The sequence below is a fragment of the Gaeumannomyces tritici genome (genome assembly GCF_000145635.1).
Source record: "Gaeumannomyces tritici R3-111a-1 unplaced genomic scaffold supercont2.2, whole genome shotgun sequence".
In the NCBI taxonomy this organism is placed as follows: Eukaryota; Fungi; Ascomycota; class Sordariomycetes; order Magnaporthales; family Magnaporthaceae; genus Gaeumannomyces; species Gaeumannomyces tritici.
In genome coordinates, this window is record NW_008804546.1 from 5,287,544 (window position 1) to 5,311,307 (window position 23,764).

The 23,764-nt window shown below is 58.7% G+C and overlaps 10 protein-coding genes across 10 annotated transcripts; 6 read left to right on the forward strand and 4 right to left on the reverse strand.

The window, feature by feature from the left end:
* Positions 1-308: 308 nt before the first annotated feature.
* GGTG_04326 (hypothetical protein) lies at positions 309-2,090 on the forward strand. Its single transcript, XM_009222121.1, has 2 exons — positions 309-411; positions 483-2,090. The coding sequence occupies exon 2, from the start codon at positions 749-751 to the stop codon at positions 1,676-1,678; it is 930 nt and encodes a 309-aa protein (XP_009220385.1). The 5' UTR covers positions 309-411; positions 483-748; the 3' UTR covers positions 1,679-2,090.
* Positions 2,016-3,275, forward strand: GGTG_04327 (hypothetical protein). The gene is made up of 2 exons (XM_009222122.1): positions 2,016-2,533; positions 2,635-3,275. The coding sequence occupies exons 1-2, from the start codon at positions 2,352-2,354 to the stop codon at positions 2,741-2,743; spliced, it is 291 nt and encodes a 96-aa protein (XP_009220386.1). The 5' UTR covers positions 2,016-2,351; the 3' UTR covers positions 2,744-3,275.
* Positions 3,276-4,128: 853 nt separating this feature from the next.
* GGTG_04328 (hypothetical protein) lies at positions 4,129-8,590 on the forward strand. Its single transcript, XM_009222123.1, has 6 exons — positions 4,129-6,062; positions 6,141-6,277; positions 6,341-6,681; positions 7,059-7,145; positions 7,328-7,493; positions 7,610-8,590. The coding sequence occupies exons 1-6, from the start codon at positions 4,534-4,536 to the stop codon at positions 7,624-7,626; spliced, it is 2,277 nt and encodes a 758-aa protein (XP_009220387.1). The 5' UTR covers positions 4,129-4,533; the 3' UTR covers positions 7,627-8,590.
* Positions 8,132-8,734, reverse strand: GGTG_04329 (hypothetical protein; the record flags this gene model as incomplete). Its single annotated transcript, XM_009222124.1, has 2 exons — positions 8,132-8,423; positions 8,559-8,734. The coding sequence occupies 2 exons, from the start codon at positions 8,732-8,734 to the stop codon at positions 8,132-8,134; spliced, it is 468 nt and encodes a 155-aa protein (XP_009220388.1).
* Positions 8,735-8,761: 27 nt separating this feature from the next.
* GGTG_04330 (autophagy-like protein 8) lies at positions 8,762-10,463 on the reverse strand. The gene is made up of 3 exons (XM_009222125.1): positions 9,866-10,463; positions 9,449-9,666; positions 8,762-9,364 (listed from the first exon to the last, which is right to left on the reverse strand). Exons 1-3 carry the CDS (start codon positions 9,953-9,955, stop codon positions 9,301-9,303), a joined length of 372 nt encoding a protein of 123 aa, XP_009220389.1. The 5' UTR covers positions 9,956-10,463; the 3' UTR covers positions 8,762-9,300.
* Positions 10,464-11,442: 979 nt separating this feature from the next.
* Positions 11,443-13,036, forward strand: GGTG_04331 (coproporphyrinogen III oxidase). The gene is made up of 2 exons (XM_009222126.1): positions 11,443-11,751; positions 11,847-13,036. Exons 1-2 carry the CDS (start codon positions 11,473-11,475, stop codon positions 12,876-12,878), a joined length of 1,311 nt encoding a protein of 436 aa, XP_009220390.1. The 5' UTR covers positions 11,443-11,472; the 3' UTR covers positions 12,879-13,036.
* On the reverse strand, positions 12,910-16,092 carry GGTG_04332 (26S proteasome regulatory subunit rpn-8). The gene is made up of 3 exons (XM_009222127.1): positions 15,462-16,092; positions 15,119-15,390; positions 12,910-15,047 (listed from the first exon to the last, which is right to left on the reverse strand). The coding sequence occupies exons 1-3, from the start codon at positions 15,649-15,651 to the stop codon at positions 14,454-14,456; spliced, it is 1,056 nt and encodes a 351-aa protein (XP_009220391.1). The 5' UTR covers positions 15,652-16,092; the 3' UTR covers positions 12,910-14,453.
* On the forward strand, positions 13,164-14,306 carry GGTG_04333 (hypothetical protein). The gene has a single exon (XM_009222128.1). The coding sequence runs from the start codon at positions 13,223-13,225 to the stop codon at positions 14,111-14,113; it is 891 nt and encodes a 296-aa protein (XP_009220392.1). The 5' UTR covers positions 13,164-13,222; the 3' UTR covers positions 14,114-14,306.
* A 777-nt stretch (positions 16,093-16,869) lies between the features above and the next one.
* On the forward strand, positions 16,870-19,015 carry GGTG_04334 (adenylate kinase 1). Its single transcript, XM_009222129.1, has 4 exons — positions 16,870-17,213; positions 17,320-17,372; positions 17,429-17,583; positions 17,661-19,015. The coding sequence occupies exons 1-4, from the start codon at positions 17,060-17,062 to the stop codon at positions 18,139-18,141; spliced, it is 843 nt and encodes a 280-aa protein (XP_009220393.1). The 5' UTR covers positions 16,870-17,059; the 3' UTR covers positions 18,142-19,015.
* Positions 18,730-23,240, reverse strand: GGTG_04335 (hypothetical protein). The gene is made up of 7 exons (XM_009222130.1): positions 22,168-23,240; positions 21,850-22,064; positions 21,725-21,787; positions 20,817-21,626; positions 20,440-20,736; positions 20,036-20,350; positions 18,730-19,953 (listed from the first exon to the last, which is right to left on the reverse strand). The coding sequence occupies exons 1-7, from the start codon at positions 22,487-22,489 to the stop codon at positions 19,441-19,443; spliced, it is 2,535 nt and encodes an 844-aa protein (XP_009220394.1). The 5' UTR covers positions 22,490-23,240; the 3' UTR covers positions 18,730-19,440.
* Positions 23,241-23,764: the final 524 nt, after the last annotated feature.

The window sequence follows — 23,764 nt, forward strand, 5'->3', positions numbered from 1 at the left end:
GACTTTGTGCTGGGCAGCCTTCACCCCACCGCCCGTCACACTTTGAGCTAGCCAAGCGTCCGCAGCCCAAGGAACTACAGACCCATCATGGTAACCTGTGAAGAATCCTTCCCTTGCCCAAAGGGAGCTGCCAGCGAAGGTTGGCGTGTCAGAGTAGAATGTGAAGTACATAGGAGAGAATATAGAAGGAAGGAAGAAGCAGTCAAGTCAAAGCGCAAAAGCAGCGTGCTTTGCTCACCCGAACACTCCCCACAATTTATCCCATGCTGGCAGACAGGCTGCTGGCCTAAAACAGTCAGTCTGAACATCCTCACCAAGCGACCAAACTCGGCGAGTCACCCATGTAAAGGTTAGGTGCCCCTAAATCATCTCCAAGCCATCTCATAACCATGAAAACGTAGCGTGCTATAGGTAAGCTGAGACAAACCCTTCCAGTATGAGGGTTTACAGTGCTTTTAATGACCTAAAATGTTTTTATGCAGTGGATGCGGTTGTGTTTGATCACGACATGAAATCGGCGCGGTGAAGGCAGCACAGGGACGTCACAGCGCAAGCGGGCTGCTAAAAGCCGCTGTGGCTGGCGCGTGTGGGCCTGCTGATTTTGGCGGTCTAGGGCAGCAGGCTGGGTCTGGTGGATGGATGCTGGTGCTGCATGACTGCTGCTTCCCTTCAATTCAGCAACTCAGCAGAGCGACAAGCCTCGGCACACCTAGTCAATCTCCATCGACCGGAGATGTAGGTGCCAGGCATGTCGCAACTTCTGAAGGGAAAAAGCAAAGCGCAAAACACGTCGCCTGCCCTCTTCCTTCACTCCTCGCCCGCCGGCTCCAATGTGTCGCTCACGGCGGCGGGCGCTGGCCTGAGCCCGCCGCAGGGGCACTCCTCGGTCCAGCGAAACTCGTCCCTCCGCCACCACCACGAGCACGCCGCGTCCCCGGCCGGCGGCGCTCAGACCAGCAATGGCGGCGGCGGCGGCGGCGGCGCCCCCACGGCCTTTCGCTCGGCCGGCCTCGGCGGCATCTCGCTCCCGCTCAAGCTCCGGCAGGAGTCCACACGCGCGACCGATAGGACGGACGCGCTGTGGGCCGAGATGCAGGCCACGCTCGAGGAGGTGGAGCTGTCGGCCAGCGGCGGCACGCGCGTCTTCGGCCCGGACCACGACCACAAGCTCGCGGGCCTGCGGGCCGCGCAGATAGCGCTCGCGCAGGCCTGGGCCCGCAGCGAGGCCGACGAGGCCATCGAGACCACCCTCTCCACGGATGGTGCGGCAGCGGCGGGCGGCGGCGCTGCTACTGCTACTGCTGCCGCCGCTGCGGGGGCGAACAAGGACAGCGTTGGCGGCGCCGGCGATGCTCAGACGGGCAAGACGGAAGGGGCCGCCGGGGCCGGCAGCACGGGCAGCGCGGCGCGTCCTGGCAGCCCCGGCGGCAGGGGCTCGGAGCGGCTCGGCGCCAAGATGGAGGAGGAGACCGAGGTAGACATCCTGCTGGCGCGCAAGCGGAGGGAGGCCAACGACCGGTACTTCCACCGGGTGAACCAGGGCGTGCTAGACGTGGTGGCACGGCTGGACGAGGTCGCGGTGGCGATGCGGGCGGTGGAGCAGGAGAGCAAGGACATCTGGGGCGAGGGCGAGCACTATCAGGAGCATGAGAGTGTTGCGGGGAGCACTAAGACGTAATGGGATGGCACAGACTACGTTTACATGTTGCTCTGTCTACATAATTGGTACCTGCCTACCTACCTACCTACCTACCTAGGGAGGCCGGGTGCGCTGGACGACGGCAGATGACAAGGCGGCGGATCTGGTAGTGCTGGTGGTGGCCATGCTGGGAAATGGGAAGATTTGGGCGATGGCGTGAAGCTTTTGGCGGCTTCCAGGCTAGGTCTGCCTTACGGCTAATTTACTGCCCGCGGCTTACGGCGCACAATCACCTGCCCTCTCTTAACAAAGGTACAGAACGATCCGTCTTGCGTTATTTCCCTTAGCAATCCAAACACGACGAATCTCTCGAGGTTTCGATCTGTGCCCAAGTCCGCGTCACACTTTGTCACCCCAGCCTGTGCCCTGGCGTCCAGTGCTGTCCTTCGCGACCCCCCGTCTAAAGCTTGAACAACGTCATGCTCATCGCACACAAAACTCCACACCTGTCCCGCCGCTAAGCGCGCCACTCAGCCACTCAAGCTCTGGCCCTCTCTCTTAATTGCCCCAAAGACCCCATACTCCGTCCCCAGATCACGGTAAACCCCTGAACTGCCGATTGCTCTCACACATTAGCATCGCGATAGCTTTGCCAGCTGGAACAAAACAATATCGAAACAGCCAACAGACGACGTCCCGCAGCACCGCAGCCATGAAGTTCTTTGCCCTCCTCGTCCCCGCCCTGACGGTCCTCGCCTCGCCGGCCCCCATCGAGAACCAGAAGCAGGTCATCGTGTCGTACCCCAACGAGACCCCCAACTCGGTCATCGACCAGGCCAAGGACGCCATCCGCGCAGGCGGCGGCATCATCACCCACGAGTTTGAGCTCATCAAGTATGCAAATCTCCGGGCGCATCCGCGCATCCTCGTATTCCGAGAGGCCGCTCGGCCCCGTGGAGGTGGAGCAGGTGGCTGACAAGGCTTCGTCCATCCAGGGGCTTCGCCGCGACGGTCGCAGAATCCGTCCTCAACTCGGTCAAATCCATGAACGACGAATACCACGCCACGATCGAGGAGGACCAGGTGATTTCCATCTCGTCGTAGGTGAGGGCCTCGGATGATGGATGCGCGCCCGCAAGCCGCGACCCGCCAAGACGTGCTGCGAGGGCCCACATCCTTTTGAAGGGAAAACAGAACACGCCGATATGAAAGCGAGCGATGGAAACAGGTCCCAGTGGCCGCAGGCAGGCGACTGACCGGACGCGCATCACGGTGGATGACTTTGCCCGACTTGCTTGTCGAGACTTGCCTCGAGTTATTTGTACCTGCATGGGGGCGTTGGTGGTTTTTGACTGACAGCCCCCGGGAACCCGGACCGAGTGGTGTCTTTGGCCTGGCCAAAGAACCCTCCTTCTGGATCCCAGGGCTTTTATGTGCCTGGTGTTTAATTACGAGATATCCGCGCTTCCCTTCCTCAAGATACCAAACTATCACTAGTAGCTCACCTAGCTAGACACGAGCAACAATTCAGCTTTACCTGAGACGCGGCTTGCGAGGGTCAAGAGGTCAAGACATGTGCTAGCTTGGCGTTGCGCTCTGGAATAGCCAAACTACGCTTGTTCGGCGGTTCCTCTCATTGGCCCTCGTCCCCGCATGCCTCGGTGGGCTCTCTGAGCTCGCAGATCTTGATCTCGATGTTAAGCGCAGTAAACGCGGTCTAGCCAGTGCGCCGAATGCCACGCCTACGACATGGGGTAGCGGCATCAAAATGGTTGCGCCGAGAAAGCGAGAGCTCCGTCCTGCTAATCTCCCCGAATCGTTTTTGGTGTCCTGTTGGTTGCTGAGAGGGCGGGAAACACGGTTGGAATTCGACCCCCGACACCTCGATGAAACATTGCCAGCCTGCATCATCAATGCTGGGGGGTTCCTGAAGAGCCTAGAGTGCCCAGACACACCGACCCGAGCGATCAGTGTACCGGCTTGCTTTTTCCTGTCGGTGCTAGGTGGGTGACACGGCCGTCAACAATTGATTAGTCCAGGAACCCGACGGCGATTGGTTCGGGTGACGGGCATGGGCGCGGGTGGAGTACACACCAACATTGCACCGCGTCCGAGCCTGCTCCAGAACCGCAAACTTGGCCATGCAAGCACTTTGTTCATATCATCACAACGGAAACAGACCTGCACAAGTGTGAATCCCATGCACCATGTGAAAGCCCGATGTCGAATCGCTCGCGGAACCGGGTGGCATCAGTCTCGTTTTGGCGAGAGTGAATTGGCGGTGCGGTCAACTGCACCGAGTCATCCCGCGTGGATTCGCGGGCCCCCCAAAGGACCCCTGCCAAATGGCAGCACAGCACGTTCACGACTCCGCCCGGACTAGCGCTTGGCCACAGCGCTGGACCCTCCCTTCATGGCTTATTGGGCCAGAGCTTCATGGTCCCTTGGTAGGTGGTTGAATCAACGGCCAGACAAAAGGCCCAATGCCGATTTTCTTTCGCTACCAGTTTGTCTTCCATTCCCGCCTGTGATTGTGCTCGTCCGAGAACAATGAGCTCGCGCAGCCGCGAACAATACAGCCTTTGGTTGACGGGTCTTTGCTTCCATTCTGTATCCTCCTTTGTTTCTCCACGGTCGCCTCGGCCGCTCGCCTCGAGCGCCTGAAATACCCCTCGCTTGGCCCCATTTTCGCATGGAATCCCACCCACCTGATCACCAAGATCCATCCATACATACATTCTTTCCGCCCAACCAACCAACCATAGGCTGGAAACACCACATCCCGCATTTTGACCGCCACTCTCCAGCGAGGCAACCTGACTTCTTCCCCCACCACTGAGTGCACACAACGCGTCTCGCCAGTCGATGCGGAAACGACCGCAGCAGCCGCCATCATGAAGTCGGCCGTGAGCTCCCCGAGCGCGCAGGCCGCGTTCGTCAACTGGCTGAACCTCTTCCCCCTCGACTCAAAGGTGACCAGCGTCGACGAGCTCAGCGATGGCCTGGTCCTGGCCAAGATCCTGGAGGACATGGATGGCAGCTTCACGGCCGACGAGCTCAACCAAAACGCCTCTACATGGCTGGAGAAGAAGGCCAACCTCGAGATCGTCTTCCGGAACCTAGACAAGTACACATGCCAAGACCCCGACTCGGACCTCGACTGGCTGTCCCGCTCCTACAAACCCAAGGAGATCGCACACTCGCCCGACACCGACGCCCTCTGCGAGGCCCTGGCCGTCTTCGTCTGCGTCGCCATGGCCGGCCCGAACCGCCAGCGCTACATCGGCGCCATCCAGGCCAAGCTGGGGCCCAAGTACCAGAGCGAGCTGGCCACCGTCTTCCGCGTCAAGCAGAACCAGCTGGAACGCCTGAACGCCGAGGAGCAGCAGGCCTCCAAGTCGCGCGACCGCGAGCTTGAGCTGGAGGAGGAGGCTGCCAGGCTTCGTGCCGAAGTCGAAGCCGTCAAGAACCGGTATGCCGACGTGCTCACACGCCTGGAGCGGCTGAATCTGTCCTACGGAGACCTCAAGGAGGACAACGATAAGCTCCGTTCCGAGATCGAGGAGTCACGCAAACACACCAGCGGCAACACCGAAGGTATCATCGCCAAGCTGGAGGAGAGGCTGCGCGAGAGCGAGGAGATCATCTCGCGGCAGGAGTCGCAGATCGAGGAGGAAAACCTGGCCAAGATGCGCCTCAACAGCGAACTCGCTCAGCTGAGGAAACAGACAGAGAACTTGACGGTGCTGCAGGACCAGGTCCACGAGCTGAAGCAGACGAACCAGGAGCTCTCCAAAAAGGCCAATGCCGCGGAGCGCTACAAGCAGAAGCTCGAGAGCCAGCACGGCATCGAGAACGAGCTGAAGAACCTCCAGTACGAGCTGGACGAGGCCCGCAAGGACCAAGGAGGCTACCAGACGCTCAAGGCACAGGTGGAGGCCCAGTCGACCTCGATCGGCGCCTACCGCCGCATGCAGGAGGAGACGGAACTTCACCTGAACGAGCTTAGGACGCAGAAAAACCAGTTCGCCGAGCTCCTTGCCAGCAAAACGCAAGAGCTCGACCGCGTGACGGCCCAAAGTGCCCTCTACGAGCGCATGATCGAGGAGCAGCGCGAGCAGATCACGTCCAACGGCGTCGTGCGCCGGTCGCGGTCGCCCAGCCCGGAGCCGACGTCGGCCAAGGCTCGCGACGATTCGGCCATGGTCAGCATGAAGCTCGAGGTCTCCAAGCTCAAGGCCGAGAACGCCATGCTGCTCAATGGTAGGGGCTTCACCGCCACCAACGACCAGCTCCGGTCCGACTTGGAGCACTCGAAGCGCAACGCGACAGAGCTCACCCAGATGCTCCACGAGCTGCGCGCGCAGCACGTCGCCTCGACACATACGCTCGAGGGCTTGATGAACAACATGACGTCAGAAGAGTTAGTTGGCATCATCGCACGCATGGACAAAACAGAGACTAACAAAGCTTTCGCCATCGCGTCGTCCGACTTCCACAGCACCGAGGCGTACAGGGAGCTTTACCGGTCACAGATGCAGGCACAGAAAGAGCTCGAGGAGGAGAAGCGCCGGTCTCGCAAGATGGAAGCCGAGCTCCGGGACGCCAATCGCGAACTCCTGCAACTGCGGACCGACTGTAAGATGCTTTATGATAAATTGGCTTCGGCGCGCGGCCCTGGTGCTGACTCTGCGGTTCCAGACAAGGTGGTCACCAACGATTCCATCGACGCCGTGCAGGAGCTCAAGAAGACCCACGAGCTCGTCTCGCAGTCGCTCCAAGGCGACCTCGAGAGCCTCCGCAAGGACTACGAGCGCCTCGAGGTCGAAGTCAAGGAGCGGAGACAGCAGGTGATGGACAATCTTCTCAAGTCGGAGGGGCTCCGCGAGCAGAACGAAAAGCTGCGCGAAAGGGCCAGCCGCATCGTCGATGCTGCCGCCCAAGAAGAGGCCAACGCCAGCAACCCCGCCGCGAACCAGAAGCTCGACGACACAAACAAGAAGTACGAGAGGCTCAAGGCCGCGTCGCAGAGCTTGAAGGAGGTGAGTGACTGCTGTGCTGCCTGTAGGACCAAACTGGTTCCCGGAAACTACTGTCATGGCTGTGGTGCCAAACGGGCCCATGGACTCTCTTCCTCCTCCTCATTCTCGAGCTGGAGCCTCTGTTCCAGCCGTGATAGCTTGGACAGGCCTGACTGGGTGATTCTTGAGAATCCCCCAATGCCGCCGCCCCCAGTGGGGCAGAAGCCGGGCTCTTGCCGTCCCTCTTCATTCCAGTTCGCGCCGAGTCCGACGCCTGGGGTCAAGAAGGCCCACGCCATTTCCAAGCCTGGTTCCAAGGTGCCCTGGTCGTCCCTGTGGTCGTCTCGCAAGGCGAAGTCGCGCATCTTTGGCTAACGGGGGATGATTGCACGGCGCAGCAACTGCAAAAGGCAGACCAGGAACGATACGACCTGCAGCGGCGGCTCCGGACGATGGAGCAGGGTGGTGCTTATGCTGCACTCAAGGTGCGTTCCACATTACTGCCGTTTTCTGCACGCTTCATGAACGACTCCGAAAGTGATTGCCCCTCATTTTCTTGTCCCTCGTCATCTCCCATGCGCCGCCCCCGTGCCATGTCCTGCAACGTGCCACTGACCGCGAACCAACCCGACCCTTGGTCGCTGCCCGCGCGTACCAACGACTCCAGGCCGCGAACGACCAGACTATAAAGAATTTGCAACGCGAGAACGCAATGATATCAACGGCCTGGTACGACCTTACCAGCCGCTTGCAAAGCAACCACGTCGTTCTTCAACGTCGTCAGGACACTCCGAAGACATGGATCGGCAAATCGAGGCAAATGGTCAACAACGGTGCGTTTTTTTTGTTTGTTTTTTTTGCTTTCTCCTCATCCCGGTCTGTTGTTGTCCACCAGCCGCACGGTCCCATGCTAAACGAACTCTTGTCTCTTGTTTGTTGGCGACTGCAGCAACCCCAAGAAGGTAGGAGCTTCAAGGCTTGTAGGTTTGCTTGAACTCTCTGCTGCAGCCCTCCTTCGGCCACGTGGTTACGCTACTGCTCAGATCCCTCGCTTCCCGGCTCCTCGACCTCCAAGTCGGGATCGCAACCCGTTATGACTTGGACGGCGACCGCTTCGTCCCACTCTTTATCATCGTCTAGCCCACCGCCACCGGGCCACGACGGAGAAATACCAAACAGCAGCAGCAGCACCCAGCCCAGTTTTCGTTTTTATTCTATACACATTTCTTATCATCTCTCTCGGCTTTCTTTTGTGGTTCTTTTCCTGGATACCCCCCGTATATGTCGGGACCCTGGCGCCATCGTCGCTCCTGGCCATATCTATATTCGTGCTATTTCTTTCCCTTCACCTGTTCGCCTCGGCGGGCGGTCTATTGTACGTCTGTGCCGTCACGCACGTCTTTTTCCTCTTGCTTCCGGGCCTCATCAGCATCTCGCGCGATTTCCTCTCTTGGCTGTCCATCATCATCTTTCAGAGCCAGCTCTTTGTGATCGAGGATCGGTTTTCTCGTTTGGCATCATCGTCTCCTTTGTCATCGTCTTTATCATCATCACCATCATCGCCACGGCGACGAGGGCGAGGAGGGCCCTCGGGCCTCGCCCTGGCGATGCTGTGGCAGCCGGGGGTCCTGGTGTTTTTGCTTTCTGTCGCGTACAGTCTCGGGGTCATGCTGCTATCTGCTTTCTTTTTGGTTTTCTCGTCGTGGACTACATAAGGGCGGCTATAAGGGGGCTCTGCGCGGAGTAGGGGACAGGTTGGTCGTCTGAATTATCATGACGGGTCGTTTGGATACAACGACAAGGTTGGGTGAGGTTTTTTTTTCTCAAACTTATATATTCGGCAACAATCAAATTCTTCTTTCGTTGTTCCGACAACTCGCTGCTTGCAAAGACAAGACGATGTATCGAGTGCCAGGATCTGCACCGCATCGACCATGCTGTTTGGAAAGACCAAACGGGGCTGTGCGCGCATGTTGGTGCACCCGGTGCACTCATAAAGTGCACCACGAGGAAGCATCATGTCGAAAGGGGATGCGACGTCACGCAACCTTGTGCGCAGCCACATGATGAGCATTCGGCGCTGACGGCCTAGACTAGGCGGCTGAGCATCATCACACATTCTAGGCAGCGCACGGGTGACCCGGTCGTCTTGGGCAAAACCTCAAATCTGTTGTGGGCAAATAACTAGCAAATCTAAGGAAAACCAAACAGAGGGCTGTTCTTGGGCAGCGGCAACGCCATGATTTGATGCGCCAAAAACAGCCCCCGGATGCTCCGGATCGGCCTTGGCCCACCGCTCGGCCGTGCCCCTGGAGCGAGCAGGGGTGAAGGGGTCGACAAGATGCCGGTAAACGGTGGGCCGTGCTGTTGCTCCGTCAATACACCACCGATCTCGCCAACCTCCGACCGGAAAAAGAGTGGTTGCCTAAAAGGCTATCCTTCCATAACTCTCCACAAGCTCAAAGTCTGTATCGACTGGGAAAAAAAAAGGAGCACTCTTAACGCCAAGATAAATAAGAAAGCAATAAGTCAAAAGTGACGGGCATCAAGCCAAGTGACGTACGACCCCTCCAAGGCGGGCCAAGACCAGGCTTCGGCTAGGCAAAGCAAGAGAAAGCAGTGGAGTAGCGGCTATCCCACTCAAACGGCCTCCTCGAAGATGTCGCCGAACGTGTTCTCGCCAGAGTAGGTGATGTACAGGAACCTAATTTTGATTGCGGACGTGTTAGTCTCGGGCTCGGGCAGCAACGAGGAAGAGCAGCAGAGAACAAGACAAAAAAAAACGTACCCGTCCTCATCCTTGTGTAGCTCGTAGATGCTAGACATGAGCGCCGCCGTGGGTGGGAGGGTGTCCTGAACGAAGATGAAGATGGCCTTCTCGGGCGAGAGCTTGATCCGCTTCCTGATCACGTAGACAAACTGGCCTACGGTCAAGTCCGCCGGGACAAGATATTTCTTCTTGTCGATGGTGGCGATATCACTCTTCTCGACCTTCTCGCAAATAACCTATTGTTGATGAAGCAGCGGGTTAGCAAGACGGCTCCGTTAGTTGGTAGATGAGAAGAAGCTGTATCGGCGCCGCTTCAAACTCGACCGCTCCGTCGGCGGGCGGACAAGCCCGAGACGAAAGCGGACGCGATAGAGCGGCGGCCCGAAAGGACTCGCGGGGATGAGAAAGGGATCATTTTGGGGGATGGTTGCTCACCGGAATGCGGTCGGCGTATTTCTGGCGGATGCGCTCCGCCTCGGCCTTGCGCTTCTCGAAGGGGTGCTCGTCCTTGAACTTGGATCGCATCTTGGCGGTGTCGGTCGGGCGGCGGCGGTGATGAAGGTGACTAGGTTTGGTTTGTGTCTGGCAGCTGGGAGGATGGTAGAGATAGGTTGAGGATGTGGGTTGGGTTGGCGGGCTGTTGTGATGGGGGTTTTGTGCAGGTTCCAGGCTCCAGGCGGTGGCTGGTGGCTGTAGGCTTGGTTGGTTGACGTAGGCAGGTTGCTGGATGATTTAAGGCAGTCCCCAGGCTAACAGGAGGTTGCGTGGAGCGGGGGAGTCACCCGCCGCTTGAGTCCTCCACCGAAGTGGGTCCTTCCCTGTCGCCTCTTTCAGCCTACAGTAGGTAGGTACGCACGCCCTCGCGCTCTTACTATGCCAAACGGGCTGGGTGGTACCTGACCTTTCCAGCGATCCATGGTCGGTTTATTCAGTGCCAGGGTCGTTGCGTCGTACCTGCGCCTGCGCCCATCCCCTGTGTGCCCGTTTGCAATCTGAATGGCCTTTTCTGGCTCCCCCTCGGTGCCGAATCAGTGGTGGCCACATGAATTGCCCAGCAGGTCTGGTTAGCCAGCCAGTCAGGTGGCACAGCCTTTGAGGCCGCTTCTGGCCGGATCAGCCTGAGAGCTGATGAATCACAACTGTTTCACGTGGCACAGCTGACAGGTTCTAGCAAAGGGTGGAAACCCGACAAACAAAGGGTTTGCTGCTTTCATTTCAGAGGAGTTTATTGGATTCTTCCGCTACCTCTCATGATCCATGGAAGCAAACCACCACACAAAAAACGGCAGTCTTACAGCCCGTCCCCAAGATTTGAATCGAATTTTTAGTGCCGTAAGATCTCCTATTCTTGTTTTTCTTCCCATTGTGATTCCCGTTATTCCTGTTTTTATTCTTGTTTTTTTCTTATTCTTGATGTTGTTCCTGTCTTCGTACCCATTTCTATTCCTATTCCTAAAAGGAGCTGCCATCTTTTTTGTCGTGAGCGTGACTACCAAGCCTGGATGGACGCTGCACCGACGATGGTCCCGAGTCGGAGACTTATGAAATGCACAACCACACTCCTAGCCTCTCAACCGACCGACCCGGGCCGTGGAGAAAGACCGAAAGTCAAAAGCAGAGGCCGATAAAGCTGGCGGTCTGCTGGAGAGAGAGAGAGCCCCGCCCACTGCCGTACGTGGATGTAGCATCACATCATGGGGAAGTGGACCTCACCTGAGTTAGGAGTCGAGCGCGGAGCTGGTCTGAGCTTCCCAGGCGTCAGAACGTCGGTGACGGCACAAATCGCCTGACAAAAAAAACCCCAGCAGGCGACAGAGGACCCCACCCCCATAAGCCCACAAGCTCCAGCGCAGCCAGTGGGCGCCAGCGGTTGATTCCGATGCGGCCCTGCAGCCAGAGTGGTCTCATAACCCGTGTCGCCCACCGTCACGCCATCTTTCCGCTTCCGTCGCCTGCCCCCCCTCTCGGTGTTGGTGGCCGGTTTCTGTCCGGCGCCGCTTGTACTAGTATTAGAGAAAAACACATAAAAAGCCGTGCCGAGTATGTCCTCTTCCTCGAGGCTGGCGAGACTGCTTGGTCAGTCGAAGCCACGCCCGCGCTTGAACAGCACCTCTTTTCGTGTCCATCCTTCGTCTTGCTCCCCCTTTTTCTCCCCCTCGTTTCTGTGCCGGAACACGGCCGCCGGGACAGCTCGGTCCGTCTCCACAAAAGCGCCCGGGCTCGCGTCATCGGCGTCGGGTGCTGGTCGGGACCGGTTGCAGTTGGTCTGGGCCACTGTTGGTGTTGCCGCTGCGTGTGCAGGAACATATTATTACAAAATGGTGAGACCGAGACGAGACATGCTGCTGCGCCTGCCGGCTGGCTACCCATCTACACGGCTCCGAGACTGACGGCGAATCACACCACCACCCCCCAGGCCGTCGACGAGCCGCTGAGGCTCGACCCGGCCACGCTGGCGGAGCGTGATGCCCTGGCCGTGCGGGAGTCGGGCGTGACCAAGCAGTCGCCCATGCGGCTGCGCATGGAGGAGTTCATCAAGGAACAGCAGCGCCTGATCGTGCAGGGGCTCGAGGAGGTGGACGGCACCAAGTTCCGGGTCGACGAGTGGCAGCGCAAGGAGGGCGGCGGCGGCATCACGTGCGTGCTGCAGGACGGCAAGGTCTTTGAGAAGGCCGGCGTCGGCGTGAGCGTCGTCTACGGCTCGCTGCCCAAGCCGGCCATCGAGAAGATGCGGGCCAACCACAAGAACATCGCGGGCGGCAGCGACGTGATCCCCGACAAGCTCGACTTCTTCGCCGCCGGCCTGAGCCTCGTCATCCACCCCAGCAACCCCATGGCGCCCACGGTGCACCTCAACTACCGCTACTTCGAGACGGCGCACCCGGACGGCAGCTCGGGCGCCTGGTGGTTCGGCGGCGGCGCCGACCTGACGCCGGCGTACCTGTTCGACGAGGACGCGGTGCACTTCCACCGCACCCTCAAGGACGTGTGCGACAAGCACGACAAGACGTACTACCCGCGCTTCAAGAAGTGGTGCGACGAGTACTTCTTCAACAAGCACCGCGGCGAGTCCCGCGGCGTCGGCGGCATCTTCTTCGACGACCTGGACGAGTCCGTCTCGGACCGCGAGAACACCTTTGCCTTCATCCAGGACGGCCTGCGCGCCTTCCTGCCGTCGTACGTGCCCGTCGTCGAGCGCCGCAAGGACATGCCCTTCACGCCCGAGGAGAAGGAGTGGCAGCAGCTGCGCCGCGGCAAGTACGTCGAGTTCAACCTGGTGCACGACCGCGGCACCGCCTTTGGTCTCAACAGCCCCGGCGCCCGCGTCGAGAGCATCCTCATGAGCCTGCCCCGCACCGCCAGCTGGGCCTACATGCACGAGCCCGCGCCTAAGAGCCGCGAGGCGAGGCTGACGGAGATTCTGAGGAATCCCAAGGAGTGGGTTTGAGCTGGGCGAGGGGGCGAGTTCAATCGGCCATGTGTAGAGGCAGACGACGCCATCTGGAAAAGGATGGATTCCTGTCTTGTTCACGCAGTGTGCTGTATCAAAGAGGGCCATAGTATATAGTCCAGCATTTATAATAAATGAGCAAGTTGATCAAGTGGTGTTTTGCGTTTATTGAAAGGCCGGCTATCTGTGATGATCAACTGCGTTCAACCAAGATATTTAAACTCAACTTGCTACTTCTCTAACAAACCCACATCCCCCCTCTATCACGACAACTACATCCAATCAACATACCCAAGAGACAGTTGTCATTCCCGTCCAATTCATGCGTTCATGATACAGGCATGGAGCCCACACTTCCGCCGCCGCTGCCCACGCCGCGGCAAATGCTCACGTCCCTCATAAACTCCCTCTCGTCCATCCCGCCGCCCGAACCCGCGGACCAACACTCCCCCTCATCGTCCTCATCCTCCTCCGCCGCCGAGGACGACAGTGCGCACGAAGCCGCTAACCCCGCCCTGCTTCGCCGCCCCCGCCAAAAAACAGCCGCGGGCGGTGGCGGCGACCTTCTCCTCGGCAGCGCGGGCGTCGCCTACCGGCCGCTCCTGACGACTCTGCACGCCCTGTTCCCCACCATCCTCCTCGCGGCCCTGGACCTGCTCGACCGCGGCCTGGTGTCGCGGCTCGAGATGGAGACCACCGACGACGCTACTGACGCCGCCGCTGGCAAGAACGTGGCGTACCACGTCCGCTCCGCCGCCACGGCCCGCCGCCGCCGCAACAACAACAACAACAACAACAACAAGTCATCGTCGTCGTCGTCCAAGGCCAACGTCCCGGACCCGGCGTACGCGGTGCGCCTTGGCGCCTGGAGCTGCTCGTGCGCCGCCTTTGCCTTCTCTGCCTTTTCCGGGGACGGCGGCGGACGGGATCCTCGGGACTCGGGCTCGGGCGCGGGCGCGGGCGCTGGCGCGGGCGGCGGCGGGCTGGAGGACGGTGGTGGCGGCTGGGAGTTTGGGGGGCTTAGTATTGACGGGCGGGAGCAGCAGCTCGGCCACGGGAGCGGCGGCGACGACGACGACGGCGGCGGCGGCCTGGTCGAGGTCCGGGGAGTGCCGTGCTGCAAGCACCTGCTGGCCTGCCTGCTCGCCGACAGATGGCCAGTCGCGGGACGCTGTGTGGCGGCGAGGTGCGTGTCGAGGGAGGAGCTGGCTGGCATCATGGCGGGAATCTGAGCTATAGAAGTGCCATTCACGAGGTCGGTAGGCACCAAGCACATGCCTGGGCGTTATTTTTCAAAGCACACTATCCTGCAGCCGTGCATCTCTTCGCCAAAGCGGCGAGTAGGTAATGGGGTATTGCTGCTCGCTCCAGCTCCTTTACCACTCTCGGCTACGAGGTTCACTATCTCATAATACGCCGGAGCTTGGTTCGTCATGTGTTGAAGGTCATCTATCGTGGCACGCACCGTTGTTCGACCTCCCACTACGGCGCATTAATATCGCCTCATTCCTGCTTCCCCAAGCCGTGCCACCGGCTCAGCGCTTTAGTTTTCATCTCCCCCGCCTTCCTGATTTACTTCTTCTCTTTCGACTGGTCCTTGTCCTTGTCCCCACCATCCTTGTCACCATTGACGCCGTTCGAGGACTTGTCGGTGCCGTCCTTCTTGTCCCCGTCCTTACCGGGGGAGGACTCACCGTCCTTCTCCTCCTGCTGCTGGCGGTTCTGGATCTTGTTCTCGATCAGGTCGTGGAAAGCGGTGATAGCGCGGATCAGACTGCTCAGGTAGATGGCCATGAGCTGGTCGTTGGTCTTGACGCTCATGGCGTACGGCAGGCCGCCGTCGGCCTTAGTGCCGGTGGCGCCCGACTTGCCCGACGGTGTCGAGAGGTTGGGTAGCAGGTTGAAGACGTCCTGCAGGTTGCCTAGGATGGCGTGGTTGACGGGTAACTGGCCATCCAGCACTTTTTGCAGGTACGCCTGGATGTCCCTAAGCCTCAGGTGCAGGCCCTGCAGCGACTGGATCTGGTTCGTAACCCGTGTAGACAAGGTTCCCACAGCCACGTCCCGGATGTCGCGCAGCAAGTGCTCCACGCCGATCTCCTCTGCCTCCTCCGCTTCGATAACTGACGGGGTGTGGACAAAAGTCCTCGAGGTAGTCGTGCCGTCCTATCACGATAGCATATTGTCAGCCTAGATCCCCAGACTGCAAGCGAGGGGCAGCAAACGAGGCAACGCACATCCTTGATCTCGTCAACGGCAAAGTAGGCGTCGGTCGGCACACCAGCCTCCTTGGGCTGGACATCAATAATGACCAGCAGCGGGTTTGGTGTGTAGCGCTTCAGGAGCTCGTTGATCTCCAGGTCCGAGGCGCGCAGCTTGGGGCCAGAGTGGTACCAGCCTATTAGCTTCTCGCGGGCGTTGACCTTCTTGAACATGCCGTTCATGGACTCGATGTAGTTGTGGTCCAGGAACCAGACAGACGGGTTCTTCTCGTCCTCCTCGAAGGGGACTGCCGGCGGAGAGGGGTCAGCGGAAGGGCATCGACGCAAGCGCAGGCGGGCAGGGCGCATGGCAGCCTACCTGCGAAGCTGTTTGATACCCGGACATCTTTGCCGTCGTTCTGGCCTAATAGCACGCCGACCACGCGCTTGTTCTTGGTCTTATGGGTGGCCTCGCGGTTGTAGTGGTCGACGACGGACAGCAGGACCAGCGGAGCCACCGAGACGTTCCGCGTCACCAGTGATAGTGTCTCGGCCGTCGTCGTGGGCATTGTGGGCGGCGGGGGCCGGTGTGGTGGGCGGTGCCTGGTCGGCTGGCAGGTGGGCGGCCCAGCTACGATATGCTGCGTCTCGGTCGGTTCTAGGTCGTCGAGGTTGGCTGAGCGGCGTCGTCGTCGGGTTGGTAGGAGAAAGTTGAATCGAAGCTCTGCGCTGTGTTCCCTTGACAATTGGAAGCTCCAGGCAGGTACGCGGGTCGTCACCACTGGCTGTCCCACAGTGGGGCTGTCGTGCTAGAGTATTCCTAGTCTGTATGACACGTGACCAGGCAAGGCAAGGGCGGCAAGGACGGCAAGACGGAGAAAAAAAAAAGGTTCCTGTCTAAGTAGAGAATGTAGGTACCATAAAAGTGAGTGTAAAGTAGGCTGGGTACGTCAAAGTCAAAGAGTTCAAAAATCGAGATATTGTTAAAGTATTAGCGCATTTTCGCCACCATCAGCGGCGCATTTGGTGGCAGAGATCTAGTATGCCAGCTTACGTGCCTACCTGCCTCTAGTAAGGTATGCTAGGGTAGATGGACACGGCTTCGGGAATCTGCAGGGTTCGATATCCAGCCAACATGGCTTTTGCGTAAAATCCGATCTTTTGGTGCTTGTATCCAGCCCAATCACCTCTGTAATGCCGACCACGCCCAGCAAGACATACATGCTACATACATGCTGATCATGTTCCGGTCCTCCGGATCATGTTCCTGGCTGACGCCCTGTCAAGCCTGGTGCAATGGGCTGGGTATGCATCGGCAGCGTGGCACAGCAAAGGGAATGCACATGCTTGGGCGGCCCACTCCCCTCTCCCCTTCCTCGGCGCCTTGGTCGGGAGAGAGGAAAAGACGGCTAACCGTATTGCCGCGTGCCCAGGCGGGCGACTAAACGGTCAACTGATGCGCTGGATGGCCGGCTAGTTGGAATACCCAAAAATGTGCAATGGGTGCATTGGGTGATACTATTTTTTTTCTCATATTTTCCCTATATGAATACAAAATAAATAGCCCAAGATTCCGTGCAGAAGATATCTTCGAGGAGAGAGATGAAGAAAAAGCAGAATATAAAACCCGTCTTCAAAAGCGCCTGGAAATCGGCTCGAGGAGAGCAGAATCGACTTGCAGGGGTTTCGGACTAGCCTTCTCGGAACCAGATTTTTGGCCGCTCAACGTGAACCGTGCGCAACGGTCACGTACGTACCCCTGCCAGAGTCCAGGTGGTAGAGCTTCCACCACATCGCTTCTGATATCCAACACCTCCATCCAACTTTTTGCTGCCTGTGAATAAGCCGTTCAAACTGTTCAAACTACCACCGCAAACCGCCTCGCACTCCTCTCCGCCCAGCTCCTCCCACCATCCCCTCCTCCGCCCGTCCTCTCCTCCCATCGTCTCAATTGGCGCGCGCAAATCCCCAACAACCATGGGAGCTATCGAAGACCAGATCAAGCGCCTCGGCAGCGTCATCGAGGTCCTCGATGCCCGCGTCAAGAAGCTCGAGCAGTCGGCAGGCCTCTCGGCCGGCTCCCCCACCGCCCAGGAGCTGCGCATGATCCTCATCGGTCCCCCCGGCGCTGGTAAGTTTTTAGCCCCCGTTGTGATTTGCGCGCTCCGAGCTCGGCCCCCGGCGCTCGAGTTGCGCCAGAGCCTCGGCACTAACCAAGCCCCCTTCCCGGCGCAAAGGCAAGGGCACCCAGGCCCCCAAGATCAAGGAGAAGTTCAACTGCTGTCATCTGGTATGTCAATTGGCCCTGCCTGGGTCTGGTGCGCGATGCTGACACACCTCCCACAGGCCACCGGTGACATGTTGAGGTCCCAAGTCGCCAAGAAGACTCCCCTGGGCCGGGAAGCTAAGAAGATCATGGACCTGGGCGGGCTCGTCAGCGACGATATCGTTATCGGGATGATCAAGGAGGAGCTGGATAACAACAAGGAGTGCAAAGGAGGGTAAGTACAGCGACTGGGTCGTGAGACGACGCACACAAAAAAAAAAAGGCGCAATCCCCGCTGATCGTCCCGACCAGCTTCATCCTCGACGGCTTCCCCCGCACGGTGCCGCAGGCCGAGGGGCTCGACAAGATGTTGCGCGCGCGGGAGCAGACGCTACAGCACGTGGTCGAGCTCAAGATCGACGACGCGCTGCTGGTCGCCCGCATCACGGGCCGCCTCGTCCACACCGCCTCGGGCCGCTCCTACCACACCACCTTCAACCCGCCCAAGAAGCACATGACAGATGACGTGACGGGCGAGCCGCTGATCCAGCGCTCCGACGACAACGCCGAGGCTCTCAAGAAGCGCCTGGTCTCGTACCACACCCAGACGGGCCCCGTCGTTGACTACTACCGCAAGACGGGCATATGGAAGGCCATCGACGCCAGCCAGCAGCCCGGCACCGTCTGGAAGTCCCTGCTCAATATCTTCGACGGCGACGCTGCAAAGGCCTCCAAGGCCGGCGGCGGCATCCTCGACAAGCTCGCAGCCAACACCACAGCCGCCAAGCGCTAGGGCGCGCCATGAGCGTGGAGATGGCGCGGTTGCCGACAGCCCACAGCCGACGACCTGCCAAGGCGGCTGCATTGGTGGTGCGTGCGTTACTGTTCGGAACGCCCCAGGACGACGACTGCTCTTGCGGCTTTGCTTGTGGGGGGGCGCCCGGGAAGGCGTCGTTCCAGGTACCGAAAGAAGGAAGACGAAAATACAAATGCATTCGGCGGGGAAGGTCGGCACCAGTCGGTTATGCGCTATCAATACTAATTTATGGCTTTCGGCGGTGTTCAGGGGTTGGCTTTCTCTTTTCTCGTTTTGCGCTCGGGCGTGCAAAAAAGATTCCCCCCCCTGACTGGCGTCTGTCTTCCTTCCTTTTCTCCCCCTCTCCCTCCACTATAAACGTGCTTGACAACTAAACCACGCATTGTATTGTATCTTTTTTTTGTTTCCTCTCGATTTGGGTTTCCATGTCTTCCCATTTCCTGTTCTGAAATGGACCGGGACGACTCTGATGGCGGGCATGCTGGGATGACAGGGACAAAAAGACAAGAAACAGGTAGGTAGACCGTTGATGTAACGGTTGGGCTCGCTGGCCTTGTGGCACACTGGGAGGTGACTACATTAAGCGCCACGTATGTAGTAGACCTTTAATTCTCAATATTGGGATGTGGTCTAGGTGCCCATGCCATCTCACCACCAGTGCTCCCTATACTCCACATGAGGCCGAGAGGTAGCTTTTGTCACTTCGTTCCAGCTCTCAATATAGAATTTCACACACAAGGTTGGCATTGTATGAATCAACAGGAAAAGGACCAACAATAGGGCCAAAAGAGCTGACACGAACGACGAGCTTGGTAGTAAGTGTTGTAATAAGTGCTATCGGTGCCCAACGTTGCATGCTTTCTTCAACCCATTACACCGGAATCCACCCCGCTTGGACTAACGAAGAAAGACGGTTAAACAAGACAAGGCTGCCGACCAGAAGACCAATGAACAGATGAGGTTAAGAATAAGATGGGACGGCAGGAAAAAAGAAGAAACCAAAGCTAAAACAGATACAACCAAGAAAAAAAAAGGAGGGAGAGAATGATCGCGTCCTATGTAAGCCAACTTTTGAAAATGTCATATGAACATACAGAGTTCCAACCCGAAACCACACGACGCCAACGTGTCACATAAATAAAATGGTATAAACAAGTGACCAGTACAGACGCATGCCATGTCCATGGGCGAGGAGGGTATTGAACATGGGCGTAAAACGTGGAGAGAGAACACACGGGCTCAGAAGACCCAGACAGGGAGCTGTGGGCTTGAGCCTTAGGACGCAGGGTTGCTCTTCAACCTCTTCTGCATCCTCGGTGTCGGTGGCTTCGTCTTGCCTGGCGGCACGCCGTTCATCTGCGGGCCACCACCTGGGGTCGGGGCCGACGCGGGGGTGGGGCCGTCGTCTTCGGCCTTGACCCCCGACGGCCGCCTCCTTTTAGTCCCGGCCGGGGACGTGTTGGTCGAGGGCCCGCTAGAGCTGGTTCCCTGCTGGCTCTGCTGCATCTGCATCTGCGGGGCCATGGCGCCTCCCGGCACGGGGCTGCCAATGTGTGGCGACTGGGGTAGCTGCAGATGGGCCGCGTGCGGGCTGGCCCCCATGGGGAACTGGCTGAAGCTGGGGGTCCGCGGCCCTGGTTGCGGCACTTGCGGTGCGTTCATAGCCTGTGCTCCCGCGCCATTGACCTGCGTTTGCACATACTGATCCAGCGCTTGGTAAGGTCCGAGATTGGGGTGCATGTGGAAGTAGTTGAACAGGGGGTTCATCTGTCCAATAATCTCCGAGATCTGAGGCATCGTCTTGTAAGCGCCTGCTTTACTGCCAACCCTCCCCCAAATTCTTGATTTGGCAATGCGGGTTGCAACTCACCTCGAGGAACTGATGGACTGCCTCGGTGACGTGAGTGCCACGCCTAATCAGGGACTGGGGAAGGTCGAGATCGGGCGGAGGAACGGCGGGCGACTTGGCAGGTCTTGTCTTGGACTTCTTGCTCATCTCGGGCGAAGCTTTCGGGTCCTGCGTGTTGAGCTTTTTCCACTCCTTGATCCAGTTATGATTCGGCTTCGCGGCCTGGATGACCATCCTCCTCGAGATGTACTCCTCGAAGTCGGTGCAGATAAACTCGAAGAGTTCAATCTTCTGCTCCTGATCGAACTGAGCACGCACTGTGCCCGTCGCAACCAACTATTTGTTATACCGTAGATTGTCAGCTCACTGATTGCCTCGTGACCAAGGGAAGATCCCAGCAACAACAGAGGCTCTAGGGTACTCACGTGAGAGCCGCCCTCGAACCAGTATTGCAGGCTCGCCTTGCTGTTCTCAATATAGTGGCAGTCCCCGGTCAGGGGTTTGTCCGTTGTGCCCTTCTCCATTATCAACTGAATGTTTATGACACCGCTCTCAAAGTGGGTGCTGAAGTAGCGGGCGAGAGTCGGGAATCCGATCTCGTACTGCTTGTCCCCTTCTTGGTCGTCCAGCGTGTGGAGCGTCTGCTTCCAGACACCCCTGGGCGAGAAGAATCGTTGCACAAACGTGGTCCAGTACGACAGATCGTCATTTTGCTTTGCGCCCTATTATTGACCAGAAAGTTAGTGCTCCAGCACTACAAGAGGAGGAAGCGGTGGAAAATCAGTGCCATAACCCCACTTACCGAATAGCCACTAAGGTGTTCGGCAAACTGCATCAGTTTCAAGAGACAGTGGCCCTTCATAGTTTCCCTCTTCTGCGACGACATATTCGCGAAAGCGTGCTGCGCGGTGACCGGTGTAGGAGGTTGGTTCCCGGGACCCGTAGCCAGTGCATGGCCGACCTGGGGCGCTGGCTGGTTCTGCGGCTGGCCCGGCGGTCCGATTGCCCCAGGGCCTGGCGGTCCTTGCTGTGGTTGCGGCGTCGGGGGTTGTTGCGGGCCCTGTTGGGGCTGCGGCGTCTGTGCCTGTTGCGGCGGCTGGGGCTGGGCCTGCTGCTGTGGCTGCTGCGGTCCCTGAGGGCCTTGGGGGCCGTGCGGACCCTGCGGACCTTGCGGACCTTGCTGAGGCTGCTGAGGAGGCTGCTGCTGAGCCTGCTGAGCCTGCTGCTGTTGAGCCTGCTGCTGCTGGGCCTGCTGTTGAGCCTGCTGTTGCTGGTGCTGGGCCTGCTGCTGAGCCTGCTGATGCTGGGCCTGTTGCTGGTGTTGGGCCTGCTGCTGCTGCTGGTGTGCATGTTGTTGCTGTTGTTGGTGCTGCTGCTGCTGCTGTTGTTGCTGTTGCTGTTGCTGCTGCTGCTGCTGTTGCTGTTGCTGAGCTTGCTGCTGCGCCTGCTGCTGAGCTTGTTGCTGTGCATGGGCCTGCTGAGCTTGCTGTAATGCAGCAAGTTGGGCAGGCTGCATCTGCTGGAGTTGGGAGCCCATCTGCCCGCCCTGGTTCTGATTCTGGCCCTGCTGGGCGGCCTGCTGCTGCATGGCGAGCTGTTGCGCGGCCATTAACTTTATATCAGCCAAAATCTGTCAGTTAACCCAGGTCTACAAATGAGATAAACAGAGGAGAGGGCGAGATCTGGGTTGCATGATGGAAAGGGCCTCACCTGCTGCTGCTGCTGGCTGGGGTGCTGCTGCTGCTGCTGTTGTTGCTGCTGCTGTTGCTGTGCCTGTAGGCGTCGTTGTTAGATTGTGCCAACCGTGTTATATCCGGCAAACAGCATGTCCATACCTGGCGCATCCGCATTTGCTGTTGGATGTGTGCTATCTGCTGTGGGTTCATCTGTCCCATCTGGCCCATCGGGATGCCGATCGGAATGCCTGGGTTTATGTTTCCATACATTCCCTGCTGAGCCATCAGGACCTGTCTCGCTTGCTGCTGCTGTATTTGTTGGTGGAGTTGTTGTTGTCGCATTTGATGTTGGAGGACGGCTTGCGGATTGTTATCTGTCGTTGGCACATCAGCACGGATCGCACCACAAGACGGAGAGCCACAGTTCGGATGGAGGGCGGCAGGAAAACCAAAGGACATCGAGGGCCTGTTACATACATGCCATGGAGCCCATCTGCTGTTGCTGTTGGAACAGCTGCTGCTGCTGCTGTTGCGACATGTGCTGCATCGCGTGCGCGTTCGGGCTCGCGCCAGGGGGGATGCCGACACCGCCCATGAGCGCGGCAGGGTTGACTTGGGGACCAGGGCCCGACACGCTCATGTGGCCGAGCTGATGCGGCATGCCGCCGGGCTGGACGCCGGGCTGGCTAGGATTGTGCGCCATTCCGGGGGCCATACCCGGGTGGCCTGGTGGTACGCCTGGGTGCTGCTGCATTGCGCCGGGGTGAGGCGGGAACGACGGGCCCATGCTGGTCATCATTGCTGGTGTGTCGATGATCCACGGCGTGGATATCGACAGACTCGTCCAGGCTCTATCGCATGCGCAGATGGTGTTATCTCGGGGTGATTAACGGAAGGGCGTTGTCGGCGGCGTTGATGGCGTTGGCAGAGTTGCGGGATCTCGCGACCAGCCGCCGATCGATGGGCCAGACTACGCGCGCCGAAAGGGGTGTGTTGTTGTTCGGAATTGAATTTGAGTCGCTATATTATGAGGGGGGCTTCGAGGGAAATAAAAAATATTATGGCGATCGCGAACCAAAAACAAATTTTGATGAGCGACGACGTGAGGACAGAGGTCGACAGCAGTATGTCGGGCACAGAAAATGGCGGGTTTACTGGTCGTGGCAGACCAGGCGTGGGCGTGCGTTGGACAGGACGCGGGCACCGGGGGTGATGTGGATCTCTTCAGAGGGACGACTCGAAAAGCAACGCGACGCTAGGACGAGGTAGCTGCGCAGGGATTTGAGTGGGAAGGGCGAAAGGCGAAGAAAAATGGCGAGGAGAGAGAGCACTTGTTGGCTGGAAATCGGGGCAGAGACGAGGGAGAAGCGACGACCGAGTCTGCAGCGCAGAGGCAGCACGAAAAGTGGGGTCGGGGCCCCTTCTGGGGACGTGCTTGCCGTGCTGGTCCCAACTCACTCGTGCAGTCCCTGGAGACCGCGACGTTGTCAGGTTGAGTATCAGGGGCACATGAACAATAACAACCCACAACTACCACCTGCCACCCATCACTCGATGCGGATCTAGCCTTTATGCCAGGCCGACAGATCTTGCAAAACGGCGTCGATAACCTCTTTCAACCGCGGGGTGGGCACGGAGACGTCCTCCCTCGACATCCGAGATCCCACTCGTGTTTGCAGCCGCACCATCACCCTCACCAGATTCGGCGGCCAGCTCGCCCCACAGGAAAAGGTACTACAACCCACCCACTCCTTCGCTTGAGGCTGCTTGCAGTGCTTGCCTGGTCTCTAGTGGCGGATCTCCCGTCTTTTGCCTTGGTTTGCATCTTTAGAAATGGGAGAGCGGCACCTCTTGTTTGACGGCCTAGACCTCGGACTGCCTGCAAGATCCACATTGCCGCGAAAAACCGAGCGCAGGAGTGATCCCGGCCGGGATGCCAGCAACAATAAATCCCCCAATGTCGAACAGGTCATCAACAAACGGACTCGACTGGTAACTCTCCATCAAGATGCTTGATATTTTTTTTAAAACTAATCCTGCAGGTTCGACCCCAGCGTAGATCACAGCAGGCGCG

What these genes read in the sequence shown, in the direction of transcription:
- GGTG_04326 (XM_009222121.1), top strand. Translation starts at nt 749, where the DNA reads ATGTCGCAACTTCTGAAGGGAAAAAGCAAAGCGCAAAACACGTCGCCT.
- GGTG_04332 (XM_009222127.1), bottom strand. Translation starts at nt 15,651, where the DNA reads ATGCCCACGACGACGGCCGAGACACTATCACTGGTGACGCGGAACGTC. An exon ending in GGTATCAAACAGCTTCGCAG is followed by an intron (nt 15,391 to 15,461) that starts GTAGGCTGCCAT and finishes CTCCGCCGGCAG; the next exon opens with TCCCCTTCGAGGAGGACGAG. An exon ending in CCGTTGACGAGATCAAGGAT is followed by an intron (nt 15,048 to 15,118) that starts GTGCGTTGCCTC and finishes CTATCGTGATAG; the next exon opens with GACGGCACGACTACCTCGAG.
- GGTG_04331 (XM_009222126.1), top strand. Translation starts at nt 11,473, where the DNA reads ATGTCCTCTTCCTCGAGGCTGGCGAGACTGCTTGGTCAGTCGAAGCCA. An exon ending in GAACATATTATTACAAAATG is followed by an intron (nt 11,752 to 11,846) that starts GTGAGACCGAGA and finishes ACCACCCCCCAG; the next exon opens with GCCGTCGACGAGCCGCTGAG.
- GGTG_04328 (XM_009222123.1), top strand. Translation starts at nt 4,534, where the DNA reads ATGAAGTCGGCCGTGAGCTCCCCGAGCGCGCAGGCCGCGTTCGTCAAC. An exon ending in CCTGCAACTGCGGACCGACT is followed by an intron (nt 6,278 to 6,340) that starts GTAAGATGCTTT and finishes CTGCGGTTCCAG; the next exon opens with ACAAGGTGGTCACCAACGAT. An exon ending in CGTCGCAGAGCTTGAAGGAG is followed by an intron (nt 6,682 to 7,058) that starts GTGAGTGACTGC and finishes TGCACGGCGCAG; the next exon opens with CAACTGCAAAAGGCAGACCA.
- GGTG_04330 (XM_009222125.1), bottom strand. Translation starts at nt 9,955, where the DNA reads ATGCGATCCAAGTTCAAGGACGAGCACCCCTTCGAGAAGCGCAAGGCC. An exon ending in AATACGCCGACCGCATTCCG is followed by an intron (nt 9,667 to 9,865) that starts GTGAGCAACCAT and finishes CATCAACAATAG; the next exon opens with GTTATTTGCGAGAAGGTCGA. An exon ending in CTACACAAGGATGAGGACGG is followed by an intron (nt 9,365 to 9,448) that starts GTACGTTTTTTT and finishes AATCAAAATTAG; the next exon opens with GTTCCTGTACATCACCTACT.
- GGTG_04334 (XM_009222129.1), top strand. Translation starts at nt 17,060, where the DNA reads ATGGGAGCTATCGAAGACCAGATCAAGCGCCTCGGCAGCGTCATCGAG. An exon ending in AGTTCAACTGCTGTCATCTG is followed by an intron (nt 17,373 to 17,428) that starts GTATGTCAATTG and finishes CACCTCCCACAG; the next exon opens with GCCACCGGTGACATGTTGAG. An exon ending in AACAAGGAGTGCAAAGGAGG is followed by an intron (nt 17,584 to 17,660) that starts GTAAGTACAGCG and finishes CGTCCCGACCAG; the next exon opens with CTTCATCCTCGACGGCTTCC.
- GGTG_04335 (XM_009222130.1), bottom strand. Translation starts at nt 22,489, where the DNA reads ATGATGACCAGCATGGGCCCGTCGTTCCCGCCTCACCCCGGCGCAATG. An exon ending in AACACCTTAGTGGCTATTCG is followed by an intron (nt 20,737 to 20,816) that starts GTAAGTGGGGTT and finishes GGTCAATAATAG; the next exon opens with GGCGCAAAGCAAAATGACGA. An exon ending in CAGTCCATCAGTTCCTCGAG is followed by an intron (nt 19,954 to 20,035) that starts GTGAGTTGCAAC and finishes ACGATGCCTCAG; the next exon opens with ATCTCGGAGATTATTGGACA.
- GGTG_04333 (XM_009222128.1), top strand. Translation starts at nt 13,223, where the DNA reads ATGGAGCCCACACTTCCGCCGCCGCTGCCCACGCCGCGGCAAATGCTC.
- GGTG_04327 (XM_009222122.1), top strand. Translation starts at nt 2,352, where the DNA reads ATGAAGTTCTTTGCCCTCCTCGTCCCCGCCCTGACGGTCCTCGCCTCG. An exon ending in CACGAGTTTGAGCTCATCAA is followed by an intron (nt 2,534 to 2,634) that starts GTATGCAAATCT and finishes TCGTCCATCCAG; the next exon opens with GGGCTTCGCCGCGACGGTCG.